Source organism: Peromyscus californicus, unplaced genomic scaffold (assembly GCF_007827085.1).
Source record: "Peromyscus californicus insignis strain IS unplaced genomic scaffold, ASM782708v3 Scaffold_18__1_contigs__length_77618521, whole genome shotgun sequence".
NCBI classification, from domain to species: domain Eukaryota; kingdom Metazoa; phylum Chordata; class Mammalia; order Rodentia; family Cricetidae; genus Peromyscus; species Peromyscus californicus.
In genome coordinates, this window is record NW_026294480.1 from 28,683,143 (window position 1) to 28,695,539 (window position 12,397).

Genomic DNA, 12,397 nt, shown 5'->3' on the forward strand with positions numbered 1-12,397 from the left:
CTTTTTCCAATCGTGGTCTCTTGCTCATAGAATCCCTCCTCTCTCTCATGGATTGGACTCCTGGCTTTTTGGAGCCTAGTGCCTATGGTGAGACACTTTTTGCAGCCGTGATGCAGGAGGAGGGACTTGGACATGCCTCAACTGAATGTACCAGGCTCTGCTGACTTTTCATGGGAGACCTTGCCTTGGAGGAGGTGTAAATGGGGGGTGAGTTGGGGGTGAAGGCTGGGGGTTGGGAGGAGGGAGGATAGGGGAATCTGTGGTTGGTATGTAAAATGAATAGAAAATCTCTTAATAAAAAATATGCTTTGTTTCTCTTTTCAAGAGAAATAGTAAAATAAGTAAGTAAATTCATGAAATTTTGCAGTTAGAGCTTACTCCCATCAAAACAAGGAAAAACACAAGTGTGGAGAGCATCTATATTTATATCTACAACAGAAATATCCAGTACAAGTGATTTATTTTTATACAAAAACCACTTCCCAATCTCAGTTCATAATTTCCTTCATTTATTTGTTCCTTCCTTTCACACTGATTTAAAACTAGATTCCTAAGCATTTGTGGAGATAAATACATTTCAGTACTTAATAAGATTACTGGAGATCTCTTGCAACTAAAATTCAAGATTTTTCAAACATTTTAATTTGTATCTTTTAAAATATATTTAATTAAAACACAATTATATCACTTCTCCTCCTCCCTTTTCTCCCTTCGACCTCTTCCATGTCACCTCCCTCCAACCCCTCTTGTGACCTCCCTCCCTCTAAAACTGACCCACTCTTTTTCTTTTATTATTGAGATAGATAGATAGATAGATAGATAGATAGATAGATAGATAGATGCACAAATACATGAATACAACTTGCTAAGCCTATTTTTGCTGCTTAAGAGTATATGATTTCAGGGCTGACTACTATACATTGGCTATCCAATCAGAAGTCTCATCGCTGGGAAGTAAGTTCTCTTGGCAGTCATCAGCTGCCTGTAGTTCTTTGTCTAAAGTTTGTTTGCGTCTTATTAAGATCCATAATATCGGACTCCTTACAAACTCATTCTGCTCTCTGAGAGTTCTTGATTTCCCCCAACAAGATGGTTAAGCAAAATTCATAATCTCCATGATTTTGTCATCATCAAAACGAAATAAGCATCTGTGTCGATAGAAGCACTAACACCTGCATAGTAGTTCAGGAAGTCTTCTTTTGAAACCTGAGGAAGGAAAAAGGTGAGGGGGGAGACAGAGTGTCAAAATATGTGAACCACAGAACACTTCATTTTTCCTGAGATGCTCACTATAGGTGGGATTTGCAACTGGTAATAATGCAGCATTGTTTAAATCAAGAAGAACTTTCCCTTCTGAAAATGGTTATGAAATGGGATATTTACAATGGGCGACCAAAGACTCACCTTCATCTCAGTCATCTAAACCTCCTTCCCCAAGCCATCACTACTTATAGTAAAATAAGATCTAGGGATTTCTACCATGCTACCCAATAAGGTAGCCATTGGCCACAATGTTTCAGTTCACACTAATTAAAATGAGGTCTAATTTAATGAAAAAATCCCATTCCTTGGGGACACTAACCATACTCCCTGCTCACCAACTCTATGTGGCCAGCAACTGGAGTACTGGAAAATGTTGATGGAGAAAATCTCTGTCACTATAGCCAGTCCTATGAGACAATCCTGTTCTGGACTATATACTACATACTCATAATCATTATTAATACAGTCAACCCTCTGTGTTAATGGGTTCTCTATCTATTGATTTACTCAGGTTTTATTGGAAGAATTCAGAGTAAACTGAATTATGTCTATACTGTACATGTACAAGATGCATGTAGTTTATGAGAAAAATTGGTGTTTCATATAAAGGACCTGAGCATTTAAGAATTTTATTATCTGTGGTTAGTCCTGGAATAAAAACTCTGTGGATAAAAAGAGAGGATTATGCCTTAAGATGAAGATTTTATAACATAAACGAGTAGATAATAATTGCTTTGGAGAAAATGAGTCTAGGCCACACACATGTAGAGATAGACCTAGAGGAAGGAGCACCTTACAGGATCCTTGAGGGAGCACTCTGGAAAAGAGGATGCATATTACCCAATGAGCAATAACCAGGTATGAGATAATTGCCATATAGAAGGTACTGGAACTAGCTCATCAGGCTTGCCAATAAGTGTATTTTTCATAATTACATCAACATGGGCTTTCTGTGCTGGGCAATGACACTGAGAACAAAGAAAAGGAATCAGATCCTGGCTTCTCTCCCTCCCTCCTTCCCTCCATCCCTCCCTCCCCCTCCCTCCTTCCCTCCTTCCCTCCATCCCTCCCTCCCCTCCCTCCTTCCCTCCTTCCCTCCTTCCCTCCCTTCCTTCCTTCTGGCTACCCTCACTCCTTGTACTAGTAATAGAGTTATTCTATCCCTCTTGGTCCTAGACGCACAACTCAAGGCTAAAAATGCTGAGAAGTTGGTGAGCCTGCTGAGTGGGCATAGTCTGACCCTGTGGGAAGAGTAGAAAAGAATAGTAATAGTAAATGGTAAATCACATCTCAATATCTCATTCTTGGCTATCAAAATAGTAATTTGAGGAGTAATTACATAATGCATCTTAAAAAGACTCATTACTTTCAAAATAAAATACTGTAACCTGGAACAGAAACATCTTATCAGCAATGTTTGTAAATGATTTATAAACCAGTAATATTTATAAATATTATAAATAATATAAAAGCACACTCACTTTACTGTAATGAGCTCATCAACAAAAACATCACACTCACAGCTAGAGAACAAAGTTGCCACAAAATTAAACACTTGCCCTATCCCAAACTCTATACATTTCAGTTAACTTCCGCATAGTTCATTACAATAAAATGTTACATTTTTATCAAAAAACAAAAGCATAGCCCAGGAGCCTGGATAAGCAACAATGGGAGAAAACATACTTTGAAAATAGTTTGAAACTTTACTGAAACAGTTAGACTTCTCTTTTACTGAAACAGTTGCTGTTTCCAATGTTTAATTTAAAAAAAAAATAAATCAGAACTTGTTAAAGGCAAATCACTGAGAATGTGCCAAAATGATAAGGTTTGTTTGTTTGTTTGTTTTTTATAAATTAAGTTATGTCTAAACTGGTAGCTCACAGAAATCTCAATTTCTGGTTATGACAGATGATTTCCCAGTTGTTTCCATTGTGATAAGTTGATATCCTCATATGCATGGAGCTTACCACTAAAAGTACACACTATTTTAAATAAAATATTTAGCATTTGCAGTATAAATAGCATCAAAATTCTTATTTACCAAGCATAATGCTGTTTTGAAACCCATGTTTATTCCATTTCTACTTAAATGCTGTTAAGATAAGGTTTACATATAGGAACATCTCACTGTATAGAAAATAACTTGAGTTACAGTCTTATGATAAAATAACAACTTATTAATGGCCTCAGACAGCTTTAAAAGCTATGTGGGACCTTTCCATGATTAGCATACTGATTATAATTATATGCAAATAGATACCCATAAACATATGGATATAGTCAGACACAGCCCTTGTAAGCATTGTTACATTACTAATGTTTACTTAGCTTTGTTTTGTTTTAAGTTTAGATGAAATAAAAGTAAATTTCTACTCAAACACTTTCTAAATGACTTCAATTAGTAGAGCTGAAATTCTCAGTGATTTACCACATGCACTTTGCAGCTGCAATGATGATCTTAAGTAAATGGATTTTGAATGATATTGCTAAATGACATTTGACACATGAATAAGTAGGAAACTTGTGGAATGGTACTTTATTTCTCTGTTCCCTTGGAAACGAAGGGAATGTCCTGCCACTGGATAATACTCCACATTTCTGAAGTACTTTATCCCATCAGTGAAGAAGCGTTAAGATCCAAGAGAGCCCTGGCAGGAGCAAGCGACTCTGCCATCCATCATTTTCTCTCAATTTTCAGTCCCCATTCTGTTCTGAGTCTCTCTCAGACTGCTGATTGTCATGAGTTCTGCACACAGCCTGAGCGGTTCCAAGATACCAGGCCCTGAAACCTTCTAAGCTCTAGGGTAAGATGCTCCCAGATCAATACTAGTGTTTGAATGCCAAGTTATAAGGTCAGTGAATTCTATTATGGAGAATTAGAAGAAGAATTCAACACGCGTGGCAAAAAAAAAAAAGCAGGACATTTTGAGGGGGTCTTCCTGTGGAGCACTTTACCATACTGCTACATGTGAAATCCATATCAGAAACTCAGCTACTGTTGACTGGCTTATATTCTCAGTGTGTTTTGCTTCCACTACATTTTTTTTTTTGGAGGGGAAGGAAAAACTGCTTTGGCAAAGCAGGTGTGAGAATTAAACAAGAAGGCTGTGCTATTCTCAGAGAGGAAGGACTGTTTTACCACAGTCTCTCACCGCATCAACCCAGACTGCCAGAAAGAATTCTCACAACCACGTTCTCAGAAGCCCTGTCAATCATTTGCTTATATATCTTTCAACAGATTCCACCCGTCATCTATTTTAGAAGAAGCCATTTGAAGCCTTAATTTGGTGAGGTATTCTGTTAGAACCAAAGAACTTAGCCAGCTCTAACCTGAGTACACAGCTTTCATAGATGTAACTTGGAAGAGTCAAACCAATGCCAAGAAAATTGTCTGTCAAACATATCAATTATATGTCAGACCCTTAGAGTATTTGTTTTTACTTTGAGTCACAGCATTTCTAAGATTTAAAACCTTGTTGCTGTATTCAGGAAGTCTTCATTTAAAAGCCCCTCAACATCTTGATTTTTCCCTTTGAGTCATGAGCATTTCTATGACTGAACTTTTCTCTGCTTCATCCAATAGATTTTTTAAATTAAAATAATAATAATAATTTCCAGGAAAGCAAGCTTGTTGGCCAACTTGGAAAGTTGGAAGTTGTGTATTTTGTATTCTGTACTCAAAAGAGATTTGCATAAATCTAGAGCATATATGAGTCACAAGATGTTAATACAGTTTTATCAAACAGAAGTAGAAGAGTACCCATACACCAGCTAATAATATATTGGACAATTTAATCTCTTTCCTTGATTAACTATCAGCATAACAGATTAACTGTAGGTAGAATCATGATGGTGGGGTCACTTCCTGCTTGTACTCTCATGGTCCAATGAGGCAATCTATATTGGCCAAGACAACTGAAGGGATAGGGTTACTATCTGCCTCCAAGAATAGGAGGGAATTATGCTTCCATTGTCTTGATAGACTTTCAGGATTTATAATTCCCTTACACTGTGCCATATGATAGGTTCCTGCTGTCTAGCTTGCAAGGCTGGATGAGGGATGGAGAGGGGAATTTCAGTGCTGGGGTTGTATTATTCTCTTCCTACCCCCTCTAATCTATTAATAACTATTGGGTGTTAGTTTTGTTTAAAAGCCACTGGTTGCTCCTATTTCACTGCTCCATCCACACTCCATGGAAGAGCATGGAACTCAATAAATAATTATCAAGAAGATATTTTTACCTGCAAGTCACTTTACATGCTGAGTCAGTTGGCAGGCTCTGTGGAGGACACCCACTCCTGACTTCAATGCTGATGTTAGAGTGTGAAATATAACTGTGTTCATGCATATAAATAACACAGAGCAAATAAACTGCTATCCAGGGGTTGGAAGATCCTGCCAAGGGCAAAACAGTAGTGAAAAACTTGTCCTTCAGACTGACAGGAATTCTACTCCAGTCTGTACATAGCTCAGCACATCTTGTTTCTCATTTGCACTGAGAATGGAATCCAAGTACATGGTAGCTAAGTCTCTTCCTGCTCTTACACAGGGTTATGTCATGAAAGAGACAGTGCAAATTCAGTATCAGTAAGGTTGGCTTGATCTGAAGATTCTAATTTGGAAATGCTTACATGCATTAGTTCTATTTCATAAAAATATGCTAATTCTACCCTTTCTTCTTTCCTGAATGGGGTCCAAGTCCAGTAGGAAAGTGCTTCCTAGAAATGCTTTGAGGGTTTTTCTTGTGTCTTGTGTTCCGAACCAAGTGGTTACTTTTCATATTGCAAATGGAACTGTGCTTAAAATCTAGAAGTTAAATAAATTGGAAAAGTGTTCAGTAAGTTATTAGAAAATATTTTAAAATGGTTCTCTCTTCCTTCCATAACTACTAGACAGAGTAAATTAATAAGTCATCTTTGACTGTATGTGTAAGAAATCATAGATGAGATCAGAAATACAAGTATAGTGTTCCTTAAAAATTAGATTCTGAAGTCATAAATTAGATAAAAAAAAAATAGGAGTACAGTGTTCCTTAGACATTAGATTCTTAAGAGGTCTTGTTTCTCTAAGGTGAGAAGACCTTGATGGAATCTTGCTCCTGAATCCAGCACCTAAAGCTCTGAAAGTGAAGCAACTGAATTTGCACTGTGAGACAAGGGTTATCTGTAATGAGTGTTTTTCTGTCTTGCCAGCCAGCTCCCAAATTATGACTTGGAAACTTATTCATTATGAAAGCTCAGCCTACAGTTTAGGCTTGTTCCTAACTAGCTCTTAATAAACTAAAATTAATCCATTTATATTAATATACATTCTGTCACGTGGTATTACCTCTCTTCCATCTTGTACTTCCTGTTTCCTCTCCAGGTCCAGGTCTCCTGGCATCTTCTGTGCACCTAGATTCCTCCTCTTCTTCCTTTCTCTCCCTGGAAACCTGCATACTCCTCTTGCCTAGCTATTAACCTTTCAGCTTTTTATTACACCAACCACTGCAATACACCTTCACATAGTGTACACATATCTCACAACTGTTATCTGAAATCAGATCATTGTACCCTGTACCCTCATTAGACAGGAAGCAAAATATCACTGGAAGAGACAGAGCTGATAGCTGCAACCCAGGCTCTACTCAGAATCACATGCTCATTCTGTAGCCTGCGTTAAGCAAGACATGAGTCATACCTAGAATCAACGACACAAATCTATCTAGAGCAGTAAGCTTGAAACCCACCATGCTTAGGAAATAGCAGACTTCTCCTTAGCTACACTTTGCAGGGCACATGCTTAAAAATGATACTTTCCTACATATTTGTGCTTTCTATGTGATTTCTAAATACTTTCTCATTACATTTGGTATTTGTTGCCCTGCCATCCTCTACAGAAGACTAGTTAGTAAATCCATGGAAAGCATGGCTTGTATAATTAATGGAGAGAAAGCTGGCTTTCTATGATATGAAGACACACCCAATCTCAAGATAAAAGGCCTCTTCTCCAATTAGACATTGAGATAAATAAGTTGAGCTTCCCCAACAAGAAACAAAGCAAGATGCATCAATAAAGAACTGATATAATTCTCATCCTGTAACACCTATTTTAACAGGTCTTAAATTAATATCTATCCTGATCTCAACTTAAAGGAGTGTGTAAGATAAAAGGTAAATAATGGGAGTAAAAGTTAAAATTACAAAGTATCTTTAGACTCTCTTTATTGAACCACCTAAATCCAGAAGATCTTGAAGACACCATCAAATAAATTCACATCCCTAAACCAATGCCCAGAGACAGCCAGAGATGGGGTTTGTAGAAAAGACTTCTAAGCAACAAAGGCCACTAGGAATTCATCTCAGCACTGCAACCAGAATCTACTCACTATGTTTTCTGTGGCCCCCAAGCACAGATCATGAAGAATAGGAGCTGCAGCTTCAGGCTCCATTTCTCTCATTTCTGAGACTTCCTTTATATCTATTAGTCCCTCATGGGTTGATTCTCTCGTGTCAATAATATACAAGCAGAGATGAGTGCTAGAAGGAGGATTTGAATCATAAAGCATCAAGTATCATGAAGAATCTGTTTTGGAATGTTCTATGAATTTAGTCTGGGCCACGCCCATCCTCTTTGGGTAAACAGAATTGTCTTCATGGTTGGCTGACAACAGGGAAGAGTTAGATAAACATTGTACCAAAAGAAACTTTGCTAGTTACCACAGTGAAGCTGCTCCACATAAAATAGTAGGGTCCAGCACAAGCTCACAAGTCCAGCCACAAGGAGGTGTTGAAGAGCCATAGGTCTGCCATTCAACAAAATGGCCTCCACTCTTACATCAGTATTTTTAAAACCAATAGAAACCAACAAACCAATCTTCATATTCACTCTATTTGCCAAATGAGGCTTCCATAGATCTGAGGAGTGAAACTCCAGATTCACTTGCAGAAACTATGAATCTAGTATAATCTTTCTGGTCCCAAAAATCTAGACTAAACCCCTTAAGATTTTATCACTGTACAAATAGAGGCATTCTCACATCAAGCTTAAAGGTGAAAATATATTGGCTTTCTGGACAAACGAGGTCATAGTTACAATATTCAAAATTTCACTGATGACCAAGAGAGACATTCCAAGTTGATTGAATACCTGCAGGACACAGCCACGGTGTTAGAAAATTTAGAGTTGTAACTTCAATAGTTCTGATTTTTGAGATAAGGAAACAGTTTCAGAGGAGTCAAGTCCACAGTTAATTACTTAGTGACTTTATTTCTGCTCTTATGTCAGTCCTAGAAAATATACTGTGTTGGCAAAGAAGAAGCTGTGCAATGAACATGAAATAAAATATCATTCTGAGTTTTGGGGTTGAGGTTTGATCATTTGGAGTTACTTGGCTGTCTCCATGGGTCAGGCATTTAGAGCTTCCAGGCAGTTGTCATCATGATGATGAAGTACACATCAGTGTCAATGGATGCACTCACACCTGCATAGTAGTTCATGAACTCCTCAGGGGTCACCTGTAGTGGAGAAGTTAGAAAGAGAAAGGACACTTTGCTTCTCTTATTAATGGAGACCTCTCTTCCATTCCTGTAAAGAGAAGGGACATTACCACCAAGGATTTCTGTGTATGATTACAGCTGAGGAACAGACCTAAAACAAAAGTAAAGACCAAACCAAGTTAAGGACAGTGGTGAAAGGGGCTCAGGACAGAAGTAAGCCTTAAAAACATCCAAGCCACCCTAAGTGGAGAGTGAGGCATGGGTTGTCATCTTTTCTTTAAGAACTGGTATCTGTTGGTTCAGACACAGAGACCAACCCAAAATAAGAAGTAGGTGTTCTTTAGCTGTTTAATACTGTCCTTCTGGCACATGTCAGAAGCAAGCCATGTCCAATGTCAGGATAAACAGCGTCTCACTTTTCAAGGAATGCTTTTTCCTATGGGTAAAGAAAGCAATTTCTAGTAAAATGTGTGATGTGATTTGCATGCATTTTAAAGGTATGAATTGCTCATTCAAGGCTGAGAGTAAGCAAAAACATTACCAGCTGCTCCTCTCTTCCCACCCCCATCCCCAGGCTCTCCACTCTGTACGTATGACTGTCTTTGGAATATCAGCAGAGGTGTCTCTCCATGCCATGGTTGAGATGACTCTCTTTTCAGGAAAAAGGAAGGAAGTCTTATGAGTTAATAGGAGTTGGCCAACCTCTAAGTCAAAAGACTAAAAGCATCACAAGAAAGGAAACTCATAAATAACTGAAGAATTGTTTCTAGTCTGTAACAACTGAATATGTCTCATCAGTCTTTGGGACCATTAACATCTCTTTCATTTACTACAGGGACTCCTTGAACAAAATTAAAAACAAAAAGAAAAAAAAAAAGCTGCAAGTTAACCAAAAATATTCACGTGACTTACAATGTCTCCCTATACTGATTCCCAAACCTCCTCCCTCTAAACCAGTAAAAGATACCATGAAAAAATGACACTAAACTCAGTGAATAGTAGATCTGTGGTCACCCATCTGCAAACACAAATAAATAGCATACACATAGGAACTATTGTCTTTATGAAAGAGTTTGCCGTAGATTTGCTTGTATCTACAGTTCCTTATGTTTTTAAGATGTTATTAAGATAGGGAGATGGCTCAGCACTATGACCACCGGCTATTCTTTAAGAGCACCTGGGTTTAATTCCCAGAACCCAGAAAAGGTTGAGCCACTTTTATGAAGATATTTATTAGGTGTATTAAATAAGATATCTGTAAAGCCCTTAGCACAATAGCCAGTTGATAAGTGTTCAATAAACACTGTTCATATTCATTGTCATACTAAATAAGGCTGCATATATATTATGTTTAGTAATAAAAATAAGGCTTTTTAAATATCCTAGATCTAAGTATCTCAAATATGGATTGTGCAAGCACCAATAGATTATACATTAAATATACAAAGACTTGGGGTTACATCTCCCCAAATGTCAAACTTTGTGGTTCCTCAGTATAACCAGTAATCTGAGTTTTCAAGACACACACCCAATGATAATGAACAGCTAATATTCAACATTATTACAAGATCTATGGTATTCAAGCAACATCAAACACTGTAACTACCAAAAAAAAGAAAAAGAAAAAACCCTCAATAACCTTTTGAGAATTTGGCTGATAGAGATAAATGTCAGAAGGAGCTGACATGGGAACGTTAAATCAGTTGATTCACAAATGGTTACTTGGACTTGGTAGAGTCAAAGGCAGCTGACATTTCCCTGGTGACAAGGAGGAACCACCTGCAGACAGAGCCAGAAACAACAGGGACTCATGTAGGTTGAGCTATTAGGGGAAATGGCAGTTGGTTATTTTTCTCTGACATCTTGGTAGATCAAAGGCAGCAGGGCCAGAGGAAACATGCAGTTCTGTTATTTCTGACCTAGACATTTGACTGCCCAACAGAAACTGGGGCTCTTTTGTAGCTGTTGTCACAATTCCTCAGCCTACGAGACACTAGTTCAACTACTTCTCCATCTCCGACTGTGAAATGTCAGCAGGAAAGAAACTTCCCCTTCCTTCCTCTTGCCCCTTGATAATAAGACAAGCCACCAGGTTTTGTGGGAAAGGGAGGGGAAATTCCCTTTAGAGGGAGGAGGTGTGATTCTTCTTCCCATAAGCACCGCCCCTTCCCAGTCACTGTCCCACTTATCTTTTCCGGTATGACCCAAAGGTTAAGAGGTGCTGCTGCTACTGAGGCTGAGGGACTCCCCTCCCCCATCACAATAACTCTCAGGTCCTCTAAGACAAAAACTACCTCATAGTGTTTAAACAGGTAGCATAGGGCTCTTAGCCCATCTCTTCCAATATACAACATTTTGTATAGCTGAAGGCAACTAAAATGAAAATGAGTGGTTGCTTTTGCCTTGAAGTTCACTGTAATTTAAATGTGCTAGATAATCTCAAATTTTACTAAAGCATGAGTCAGGCTAAATTCTGCTCTCTGGGATTCCCTTTACCAACAGCTGCTTTTTCACACAGCAGAGTGTGATGGCAAATGACACTGCTAAGGACAAGGGTAAAAGGAACCAAACGTCCTGAAAAGCCTTGCATATCTGTTCCAAAGCATTTTGGTCCTATTTAAAATGAAGCACACTTTTATTGCAATCTAACTCACTTGAATACAGCTAGCTGTACATGGGGAGTCTAGAAACGATGAGATGGGCTGATGTTCAAAACAACACATCTTCCATGATGAGCAATTAGCAGCTAGTGGATTCCCTACCAATAAAGATATGTCTGTCCCAGTACATGTTTGAAACATACATTTTTTCACTTTTAATTTTTAACAGTTCAGATGGCCCAAAGGAATGTTTCCTTCTATTTGTAATAGTTATGGTGTCAACATTTGAGGGTTTTTTTTTTTAAGGCTTTGAACCTATTCCTCCTTTACAATTTCAATGGGGGTAGATAAATTCCATCTGGATTCATCTTCTTCACTTACCAGCCCATCTTTGTCATACGGTGAATCAAAGTTGTCCAGGAATTTCCGGAAGACTTGCTCCTCTGTCCATTCCCCATTTTGGTACTTCGGATGGTGTTTAGCGTTATAAACTTCGCGAAGGTCTTCAATGGTTATAACACCATCTCCAGTTTTGTCTAACTTCCTAAAAGCTTTCATAATTACCTCTTTTCTGGCTCTGGACATTGGGGGCTAGATAAATTAAAAAATAAAAAAACACACACGGATGAATACACATGCAAACGAGCCTCTTTTATAGCAGATGTGATTCAATATTCCCATCAGTGATGTGAAATTGCTTATGTGCCACTAAATAAGATACTCCAGAAAGTCCCTCAGCTGGTTCAATCTTCTGCCCACACCCTTCTGAAATGTACTAGCAACTTCTGAAAACAAAACCTTGAAGTAGCCAACCCAAACCATGTGAAAGTCAAACTCCTCCACAGAAAACACTGATTCATGGGGCAAGGGTTGGGAAACATACTTACTCTTTTTAAAAAAAAAAAAAATTAACTTCTTTATAGACTTTTTGGAAGTTTCACATCATGCACCCCAATTCTGTTCACCTTCTGGTCTCCCCATATCCTCCCCTCATCCCTGCAACACCTCCCCCAAGTAAGGAAACAAATCAAAGTAAGCAAGCAGAGGCAGGC

General features: G+C 38.3%; 1 protein-coding gene across 3 annotated transcripts in view; it reads right to left on the reverse strand.

Annotated features, from left to right (window-relative positions):
* Positions 1-488: 488 nt before the first annotated feature.
* Positions 489-12,397, reverse strand: part of Capsl (calcyphosine like) — a 32,991-nt gene continuing 21,082 nt past the window's right edge. Inside the window, exons 4-6 of one of the 3 annotated variants that reach the window (XR_008219448.1) lie at positions 11,727-11,936; positions 10,385-10,524; positions 8,668-8,763 (exon numbers count right to left, since the gene is read on the reverse strand). Coding sequence is in view for 2 of the 3 variants with exons in the window: in XM_052743152.1 (XP_052599112.1) it covers positions 1,105-1,206; positions 11,727-11,936 (312 nt within the window). In the remaining variant the exon portion in view is untranslated. Of the gene's footprint in view, positions 1,207-2,729; positions 8,764-10,384; positions 10,525-11,726; positions 11,937-12,397 lie in introns of those variants that run through there. The other 2 variants (XM_052743152.1, XM_052743151.1) reach the window with 2 other exon arrangements.